Below are 11,158 nucleotides of genomic sequence, written 5' to 3' on the forward strand. Positions count from 1 at the left end.
CTTTGCCCTTCCATGATCAGCACTGAGGCTTCTTGCAGCAGTGAGAAGGCTGCAGGAAGCCTCAGAAGTTGAGGCAGCCATTTCCCGACGGGCCCGACCGACGGCAGGGGGGCCTCCCCCCCCCCCCCCTGCCGTCGGGAATGGCTGCCTCAACTTCTGAGGGTTCCAGCAGCCTTCTCACTGTCTCCTCCCCCCCACCCCGCCCCCCCCCGCTGCCGTCGGGAACGGTTGTCTCCTCCCTGCCATCGGTCGGTCGGGCCCTCACTGTCTCCTTCCCCCCAACCCCCCCCCCCAGCTGCCGTTGGGAACGGCTGCCTCAACTTGTGAGGCTTCCTGCAGCCTTCTCCCTGCCTGAAGCACTTTCACACAGGTAGGAACATGGTTTATTTAATCTTTTCTTTGCTTATAAATTTTTATTCAGGTTGGAATTATTTGTATAAGTATAACTAAGGATTTATTGTAGAATGTAATGACTTCCCTTTCCCCCCCCCCCCCCCCCCATCTCGTTCTGGACGCCTAATTTGTAACCTGCGCCTGATTTTTTTAATGTGTAGACAAGGTTTTTTCAGGCCTACAAAAATATTCACTTGCTCCATTCTAAGTTAGTTTGGAGTACGTTTTCACTGTGGAAACTTTCAAATCAGGCGTCAGTGGCTGGACACGCCCCCTTTTGAAACAAAAATTCTGTTCCAAAGTGAAACTGTTCTACCTGACTAGAACTGGAGCAAACTAAATGTGGAGAATTGCGATTTCTAAGATACTCCGTTCTCCACCAGTTGCTCCAAAAAAAAAAAAAATCAGGAGCAAATCATATGGCAACTTGGGGCCCATAAGAGGGTACCATATCAGAATCTATTTTATGACTCTAAAATGGCAATGTCACACTTTGCCATTTTGTCATATAAAAGCTGCAATTTTTTGGCAGCTGAATTTTCAGTTCAGCCTTTGTTTAAAGCACAACTTGCAATACTCTGTTTTGAAAACGAACTGAAATCATCTTTGTTGCTTAGAATAAGTAACAGAAATTTTCATAGGAGATGAATGGAGCTCCCAAAGAAACTAAATGGTTAAAGATGGGCATTTACATAGTTTAGCCAGGGGTTCTACATGTTTTCTCCCAATTTCCCACTGTAACTTTGGGAGAACCCTACAGAAATTCAAGGCCGATGTCATGTAGCAAGGTAAGTTTTGATGTATATTGTACTATGAGCAGAATAAATTCTAGCAAAACCAAAACTCCAAATCCAATTGTACCTGGATGTATTTCTGAATCTGTACCTTTGATGTAGGTTAAATATACATATATTCTTTTAATTGGATTATTTTGTGAAAGTGAGGTCCAACTGTGATGAGCTACACCTGCCACCTGGTGTAGAGTCTTGTGATTGCTAATGTGTAATATGATCTCACACACTCAAACTTGGAGTCCTGTAAATAAAATAGATTGGAAGGTAGAGATTTTTTTCGCCTTTCAAAATAAAACAGCTTTGAGAGTGCTAATATTTTGGCAGATTAAGTTCTTTAATCATATTGTCACCAATAAAATTTCATGGCAAATTTTCCAGAACTTTTGGCTGATCCTGTTTTTTTTAAACTATTCTCTAGTCCTGCTACTGAGAAAATCATTAAAGTGAATGGAGTTTCTGTGCAGGATGAAAGTTTTGAAGATTTCATTGATCTCTCACTTGGAGTAAGAGTTACCAGAGTAGCCACAGAAACCATTAATGATGATTGTCAGGATGAAGTTGGAATTCCTGTGAATCCACTTATTGCATTTGAGGAAAATGGATCCATGGAGTTATTAACCAAAGTAGATGGCATTCAGACTCAACAAATAGCAGGTATGTGATTATCTGACTCCACACCAATGTATACAAGATTAATGGGAATGTTTTGTTGATGACATGACTGTTATGGATTCAAGGTACTAAGGCCTCATCGCTTAAAGGCATAGCCATGGGTGGGGGGTGCATAAGTGGTCAGAGTTGGCGGAACGCAGAGTTCTTGGAGGATTATGAGGTTGGAGGAGCTTAGAGAGATATGGAGGTGAAACCATGGAGCGATTTCAACACGCGGATGAGAATTTTAAAATCAAGGATTTGATAGACTGGGAGTCAGTGTAGGTCACCGAGCACAGGGGTAATGGGCGAGTGGGACTTGGTTCTGGTTAGGTTACAGGCAGAAGAGTTTTGGCTCGAGGAGAATGTGTGTGAAAGAGAGAGAGGAGAAAATATAAACAAATCTAACTTGGATTTTAATATTTGGTACAATGGCATGTTTTGGTTTAGTATCTAAGAAGTCAAACAAGTAGCTGAAATATATGAAATAACTGGATAGCAAACCAGTGACAAAGGGCAGAAACTTTGGATTATCACTAGCAGAATGATGGAGAAGTTTAACTTTTTCACAGTAGATTATTATAACATGGAATGCTTTAAACGTAGCAATAATGTCATTTGACATGGAATTGAGTAAGTATTAGTAAAGCAAGAATATAAAGGATATGAGAAAAGGACAAGAAAATAAGATGAGAATAGATAGCTTCTATTGAAGAGCTACCACTGGCACAGGTGGAATGGGCTGTCGATAGCCACCTTCTGTATTGTAATTTCTATGATTCTATTAAATAAATCATAAAACCCATCAAACCAGTATATTAAAACCAAGTACAACATAGTACAATAACATAATTAGTGTTACTGAGGCTAACTTAAACTTTTGAGAGTTTGTATAAAATTGTGCCACATCCTGTCATTTGGCAACTGATGTCACCAGCACCAGTTTCCTGAAACCAGACTGACTCTGATGGGAAATAGTAAAATGTTGGGATTTTGTGTCAAGAACTAAATGGAGATTTGGTTATATCTGGATTACATTTCATTTGTTTGGAAAGTGTGTATAATGCAGTTTTTAGTGCTATTGTGAAGCCTCTCCGATCATCAATTCTCCTAGTATCGTTGATGGAAGCAAAAAGTTGCACAATATTAATCAAATTGGTTGGTGAATAGGTTTCTTTCAAAAAAGACTACTTTCATTCAAAAATGTATACTGGGATCAGTAGACAATAGAGAAGACAATTGGCCATAGTTAATCAGTTAGTTTAGTTAATGGTAGTGATTTTTTTACTGCACTGTGGCAGAGTGATCGGATACATATTTTGTGAGGCCTCGCCAGGTGAGTGTGCACTTCGTACGCACCTGACGAGGCCGCAATTTTCGGCCCATTAATTTCCTAAATTTATGATGTGTTCTAAACCATACCAGTATCAAATGGACAGTGCACCAGATGGAAGTAAAGTACTTTCAACCCCCCACCCCACCAGCAGAAGTCAGGAAAGAGGAACTAACTCAGGCCAGTCCCTCCACTTATTTGTTTGTTTATAAAGTGACATTGGTCAAGATAATTAACCTGCTTCCACATGTCTCCTGGAAAATGGTGTGTGATGAAAGGAACCCGGAGGGAGAAAAATTGCTTTAAGAATGGTGGAGAGCAATAAAATAATGCCACAATTTATATAATCATATCTCTGTATATGTGGTTCTCTAAACATGTGTTTCTGCAGGGTTGAGGATTTGGCTGATAGAAGAAAACTACTGTGTGACTTAGGCAGAGTGATGAATGTGTCCTTTGTTCAAAATGATACTGTCTGCAAAGGGATACTTTAGCCCAATTCAGATTTAGGCTTCTGTGTTTTTCTGATAAGTTCCAGATTTTGAACAGAAGTATTTCATAAATATATCAACTTGCTCTAACTTTTGTGTATCTTTCTATATTTCTTCCAGAAGTGATTTGAGAACGTTGAACAGGAGCAGCGAAGTATGGAGTTCAGTAAGCACATTCACAACAACTGGAATTCTTTTGGTTTAACATGAAGAATTGCAGTGCAGCCATTTCAAGATCCAATGTGTGCTTTTAACAAAAAAAAAAAACTAGAAACTAACCATGACTGAGAATGGGAGTATAAACGTGCAAGAAGCGGGTAGAGAGAAATTCATCATTGCTAACTGAACAGCTAGTTAATTCTGATCACTGGTTAATCATGCTTAGTATGCATTGTATATAAAATGCTTTTCCAACATGCTCCTTCAGGGAATTGGCATTCTTCTGTATAATATGACAAGAAATGAAAATGGTGAATTTGTGACGGTGAAGGACAGTACTTCAAAACTAGCAGTACTTTCACTTTTTTGAAAACCTATTACTTGAATAAGCCTTGTTGCGCTGCAAGTAGTTGATGATAATGAGGCATTATAGAAATATGAACCTATTGGTTTAAATATGGCACAGTGAGCTCTACAGATGTCTATGTAATCTCTTAAATACTAAGCAGATCTTTTTTAGATGCTTCACTGTTACCTCCTATTCAGAAGTTTTTTTTACCACCAGGTAAGATTAAAAAAATGTTGAGACTAGTGCAAATTAAATTGGATTCTAATGACAATTCTGTGAATGGTTAATAAATAAAACACAGGTTGGTATTTATCACAAGGCTACTTTGAGACAAGTTAGTCATGCCAATAATGTGTCTCAAATAGATTGGCTTTATATATAAACAATACTAATTCAATGTGTATGGTCAAACAGTTGTAATAATGCCTTATGATCTGATAGAAAAGACACTGGAAATTTAGATGATGGTACTTAAATGCGATGAGCTTTCAATTGCCTTATCAGATCATGAGACTAACTAAAAATGATTTATGGAGTCTTTGCCTTTGCTCGTTTCAGAGCAAGAAACCTGGCGTTTGAGATGGCATTCCTTCTATGTGACTTTCACATACTAGATTTGGAGACTTTAAATTTAACTCATTTGCAAGTTACTGCACCAATGAAACTCATAACTTCCATCTCATGTTTAGATATTGCTGCTACAGAGCATGACAGTAAAACATTGCACTTTTTTTCCTCTTGAGTACTACTGAAGTTATTGCAGACTGTACTAAATGCGACCAGATGTCAGTTTCATTTTTCTCCTGAGCATTATGGCTAAAACTCCATAATGCAAGGGTCCTTTTTCAGAGTTGATCATTTCATGAAATTAGTACATTCAATAGATTAATTTAAAGCCAGGTGGTGTATATTTTGTGCTAAAAGAAAGGCTCAGTCCAAGCTTTGGAAACTTTCGTCCATCCACAAGTATAAAAAAGCCATTTAGTGGTTTGTTCAGTAATTGTTGTATAGCTGCATATTTTGTTCTAATTCTTTTTTTCCTCTATGGTCTACTCATATCCATGTATATAGAAATTACTTAAAAATGGGGGAAATTCTTTAAATTTCTTGAGCTTTGTTTTAATCTGTATAGATTGTGTACAAAAAAAAAAAGATTTTTGAGTTAATATTTTTGAATTCTAAATTGGTTGCAGCTGTAAAGTGATAATTACCACACTAAACTAATTGGGCACGTGATTTATTCTGATTTAATTTTACCAGAGGAATGTTCTGAATTTAATTTTTCTAATGCAGAGAATACTGAAAACTGAGTGTTTCAGGTTTTTGTTTGTATCTCCCGCCTGCCTGCTTTAAATATACAAACTTGATGGACTAAATGAGTTGTACATGTTTTTGAAGATTAATTGGAGGATTGGCAGTATCTGTAACTGTCGGCAAGATGGTTTCTCATTGAGGAAACTAAGAGTGAAAGCTCAGTAAAATCTGCACATGAGTTTAAAGAAAAATGCCCCTTCATTTTCCACCTTTTCTGCATTCCCCAACCCACTTTTATAGTTTCAAAAGATGATCCTCAAAATTTGGTGGAGCTAAGTTTGATAACTTACATAAACAAAATGCAATAAAATAATAGTTTCTGTAACTAGTATGTATTGCAATTTCATTATTTCTATAGAACCAGTTTGAAAATGTTGCCTTGACTAACATTTTGCACCATTTTGACTGATGCAGTTGGATTACAGGTATTTCACTTTTTTAGAAAACATTGTTAATAAAGAACAGTTCCTTCTGTATTCATTGTGGGTTTTTATAATGCATTGCTTTTGTGCTTAAAGGCTATCTACCGAGGTACAACAAAAGTCTTGAGTGTTCATATTCACTTTTGTTTGTGTCTCAAGCGTCTGTTCTCATTCTAGCTGTTAGGATTTTCTCTTGTTGTTAAATCCTGTTTTTGTTTTTACAGAACATCCTACTATGAACAGTAGGACCTATAAACTGAGACTAAGCCCAGAACTTTAGCATGCAACAGATCACAATACTATGGGTATCTGTGCCAGCAATTGTTCTGCCACACAATATAGGATACTAAATTTAAGATCTGAAAGGACTGATCTTATTCAGAATGAAAAGATCAGGCAGTGGAAAGAGTACATACCAGAATTGAATTAAAGTATATTTTAATAATTATGTTGTGACTTATAAAATTTGCTCTGGCTCAAATTATAGAACTTGTTTCATTTGATTGTGTTTATATCGCCTAGTGTGTCCTCTACATAAGTTTCCTGAAATGAGTGTTCCCTACATTTATATCTCCGCCCCCTATATCACTGAGTTCCTATTGACTGGTTACCACTTAAGTATTTGCATCTGTTCAAAGTATATTAACTCAAAGTTGTAAATTGATTGCAGTGAAATTTTTAGAATTGTTTTGCAATTCCTTAATGAAAATGAAAACACATCATATGATATCCCTTTTTATTATGGCATTTGGGAACATAGCACATTCATCGTTCTAAGCTTGTAATGTATCATTCAAATCATTTTTTTTAAACTTGCACAGTTAACAAACCATGTAAAGCAAAATAAATTCAAAACTGCACAGAATTAGATTATTAAATTAATGTAGCCTCAAATTTGCTTAAGCCTGCGATTTAACTTTGTATTTATGCCCAAATGCAAGGAAGGATCATCCACCATATTTAGAGATTATTTTCTAGATGATTGTGGTGTAAAAAGCATAATTGTGTGTGTGTCGTTAACATTTGAGGACGAGTATCTATGTTGGGAGAGCTGTCTCAAAGACTAGTTGAGCATTCATCATCATCATAGGCAGTCCCTCAAAATCGAGGAAGACTTGCTTCCACTCTAAAAGTGAGTTCTTAGGTGACTGAACAATCCAGTATGGGAATTACAGTCTCTGTCACAGGTGGGACAGACAGTTGTTGAAGGAAAGGGTGGGCGGGGGGAGTCTGGTTTGCCGCACGCTCCTTCCGCTGCCTGCGCTTGCTTTCTGCATGCTCTCGGTGACGAGACTCGAGGTGCTCAGCGCCCTCCTGGATGTTCTTCCTCCACTTAGGGCGCTATTTGGTCAGGGACTCCCAGGTGTCGGTGGGGATGCTGTCAGAGACATACAAGGAGGCTTTAGGGTGTCCTTGAAACGTTTCCTCTGCCCACCTGGGGCTCACCTGCCATGTAGGAGTTCCGAGTAGAGCGCTTGCTTTGGGAGTCTTGTCAGGCATGCGGACGATGTGGCCCGCCCAACGGAGCTGGTCGAGTGTGGTCAGTGCTTTGATGCTGGGGATGTTGGCCTGATTGAGTTGAGCATTAGACTGATACTGTCGTACTCAAAATGATATCTTTTAGCCAACATGCTGGCCTACATCATCATCTTTGGGTATTTCGTTCCCACGAGCAAAAAAAAAACAACCAGGCAATAGTGTATGTCTCTGGAAGGTCCTCATTGACTCTAGCAACATGAAATCTCATCGCCGCAAACTCATGGAAACTTCTCACTGGTCACCTACTACCCCACCCCTCCCCCTAACTGTTTGTTCAATACTCCTCAATGTGACACAACACTTGGAGGAAGCTCTGTAGGGGGAAAAAAGATCATAGAATGTACTTTGGGTAGGAGATTTCAATGTCTACCTCCAAGTGATACGGTGCTGAATTCTGCATCTACCAGAATGGGTCTGCGTTAGGTGGTGAGGGAACCAGCACGAGGCAGTGACCAACTTTACCTGGTCCTCTCCAACCTACATGTCACAGATACGTCTGTCCACGATAGCATTGTTAGGAGTGACCACTGTGCAGCTCTTCTGAAGATGGTCTCATCTTCACAGTGAGGACATTCTCTATTTGTGTAGTGCAGCAGTACCATTAAGTGTTGGATTTTATATTGGATCAGGCCTTGTACTCTAGATCCTGCCCCTTACTACTTAACCTTTATTGAATTAACAGATTCAAAAACCCATGCGATAGTGATATAATTGACAGATGTTTCAATTAAAGGAGCACACTGAGGGCAAATCTAGCAACTCAGAACTGGGCATCCATGAGGCTCTGTGGGACTTCATCAGTAGCAGAACTGTCTTGCCACCTTCAAAGATTTGTGCACAATAACAATGAAGTCACAACCTAATGAAGCTTCCACACGATACCTGTATGCTAAACACCAAATGCAGCAGGCTATGGACAGAGCTAAGAACTAATAGATCAGTGCAACCCCTATCACATCCAGTTAAGAATGCTGGTGGACAACCAGACAACTAACAAAAGGAGGAGGCTCCATGAATATCCCCATCATCGAACATGGAGCCCAACTTATGAGTGCAAGAGACTAGGCTTAAGTGTTTACAAGTGTCTTCAGAAGAATGTGCCAAGTGGATGCTCCTACTTGGTCTCTTCCTGAGGTCCCACCATCGCAAATAAGAGTGCATCCAATTTAGTTCACTCCAATTGGCATTATGAAGTAGCTGAGTATGATACACATTCAAAGCCTATGGGCCGTGAGAATCTCAGCCTTGCTACTAAAGACCTGTGTATCGGAGCTGGCTGCTTCCCTAGTCAAGCTGTTCCAGTTCTACGACATTGGCATCTAATTGATGTGGAAAATTGCCCAGCTATGTCCTAATGACACAGACTGGCTAATTCTAAGCCAGCCAATCACTGCCCTATCAACCTCATAATTATCAGTAAAGTAATAAGAAGGAGTCATTAATAGTATGTTCAAGAAATACCTGCTCACGAATAATTTGTTCACATGCTCAGTTCAGGTTATACTAAATCATTTGGCTCCAGAACTCACCACATCCTTGATTCAGCTATGGATGCAGGAACTAAACAACAAATCCCAGGTGGGAAGAACGTGATCTGTTCGAAGGATCTGCACTGGGAGATTCACTAAGTACATGTGGGGCATCGGATGGGCAAGAACCAGTGCACTAGAGGGCGAGCTTGCATCCAAGGACTACTGTAGAGGAATGAGGTAATGGCCTTCCAGTACTCAGCCTGTAGAAGATTGGTGGCTGTGCATGACAAAATACTCTGTGCACTAGACTGCCTGACAGTGAGCATGTCCACAATGTTGGGAGAAGTCCAGCTTGTAAGTAGGGCATAGAGACAATGCAGTCAATTATAGTGTGTGGTCAGCTTCTATGGATACTCAGACTGCTACTATCTTGGCGCTATGCTCCAGCATCTTTTGAATTTCAAAGCATGATGGAGAATATAGGAAAGGGCTTCTCACTCCTGGACTCTGTTCTCGTGCAGGGCAGTGAGATTTGAGGTGTAGCCCCATGACCGTGGCATTGGCACCATGGGAGAGACAGATGCTGTTCTCTCAGGGTGGCTGCATGCCTGGTCCTCTGCAAGCCTCTGAACTAGTACTAGTATTGGTGCCTGACTGTCACCAAGATGCTGCAGTCTGCAGCCAGGCACTCTTAAGGCCGGAGTTTCTCAGTTGCCTACCACAGCCATTTCAAGTGCCTTCACTGGATGTTCAGTAGACTTTCATCTCCCATGCTGCTATCACCACTGGGGAAGCACCTCACAAGAACACCAGAATAGGCCAATGAGCACAGAAGACAAGCACTAGGAGTTTGCATGAGGACGATATTTAGTGAAATGGAGGCATTGGACATACTGCTCATCACTTAAGTTAAAATGGGAGATCCTGTTGTGGAAGACCCACATGATGATAGCCTGCTGCGCTCTGCCTTCCTTAGTCCTCTTGTGCCAGCAGTTGCTGTATTGCTTGCTGATCCTCCTCCTCTCTCCCCCAGTCTGGTAAATGTGCTCGAGGAATTTGAATCTATAAGGCATTTTTGATTGTATTACAAGGACAATTGTAGAGCTCCTTCTGGCTTGTCGAACATCGCTGTTAATGCAGGATCAATCTGAACTGACTCATAGCTATGACACTTGCTGCTCTGGATCGACATGTTTTCCTTATTTATCTTTGTGGCTCAATACACACACTGCCTTCCTTTCATTTTCAAATACTCATTGGAGTTTAGGAGAATGAGAGGTAATCTTATTGAAATGTATAAGATTCTGAGGGGGCTTAACATGGTAGATGCAGAGAGGATGTTTCCCCTTGTGGGGAAATCTAGAACTAGGGGGCATAGTTTCAGAATAAGGAGTCGCCCATTTAAAACGGAAATGAAGAGGAATTTCTTCTCTGTCGTGAATCTTTGGAATTCTCTACCTCAGAGCTGTGGAGGCTGGGTCATTGAATATATTTAAGGTGGAGATAGACAGATTTTTGAATGATAAGGGAATCAAGGGTATGGGGAGTGGGCAGAGAAGCGGAGTTGAGGCCGAGATCAGATCAGCCATGATCTTATTGAATGGCGGAGCAGGCGCGAGATGCCAATTGGCCGACTCCTGCTCCTATTTCTTGTGTTCTTCTTTCTACTTTCTACTTCCTCCTTGCCTCCTAACCTGAGTTTTGTGCTATTCCTGTTTTCTTTTCTCATTGCACTTTCCTCATGTTAATGGCTTATTTTCCCCCCAACTGTCACTGGACCAAAGGCATTGTATTTTATGTTTTCTGGCCACATAACACTTGTCTTGTGAAAATGAAACTTGCTCTAGTCCTACTCCTATGCATGCCAAAAATACCAGCTGAAAACTCTGGAAGCTCGCAGTGACCAATGCCTACTAACCAGTTCAGGCTCTGGAATGTGATTCTGATTTACATATTTGGACATACTCTGCCCCCCTCCCCCCCTAATTTTCCACATTTTTTAGTATTTACAAAATTCATAAAGACCAATCATCTGTGTTTTATGTGGATAGTTGTCCCAAAACACTTTGCAGATGAAAAACAATAGTGTAAAAGTGTTTAATATAGTATAAAAATCCAAAATTTCCCAGGGAGTATATGCCAGAACCCCCCCCAATACCCCCAATCCCCTAGGTTGGTGCTCGAGGACATTTAGAAGGACTAAATATACAGCCCTGACTGGAATAATGACATGGTTGGAAA

At 40.2% G+C, this 11,158-nt stretch overlaps 1 protein-coding gene across 2 annotated transcripts in view; it reads left to right on the plus strand.

The window, feature by feature from the left end:
* The window catches only part of LOC139267330 (ensconsin-like), a 173,106-nt gene extending 167,297 nt beyond the window's left edge, over positions 1-5,809 (plus strand). For both annotated transcript variants that reach the window (XM_070885469.1, XM_070885470.1), the window contains 2 exons: positions 1,606-1,841; positions 3,783-5,809. In XM_070885469.1, the coding sequence (XP_070741570.1) occupies positions 1,606-1,841; positions 3,783-3,793 (247 nt within the window). In that variant the 3' untranslated portion in view covers positions 3,794-5,809. The remainder of the gene's footprint in view (positions 1-1,605; positions 1,842-3,782) is intronic.
* The last annotated feature ends 5,349 nt before the right edge of the window (positions 5,810-11,158 follow it).

Source organism: Pristiophorus japonicus, chromosome 7, assembly GCF_044704955.1.
Source record: "Pristiophorus japonicus isolate sPriJap1 chromosome 7, sPriJap1.hap1, whole genome shotgun sequence".
In the NCBI taxonomy this organism is placed as follows: Eukaryota; Metazoa; Chordata; class Chondrichthyes; family Pristiophoridae; genus Pristiophorus; species Pristiophorus japonicus.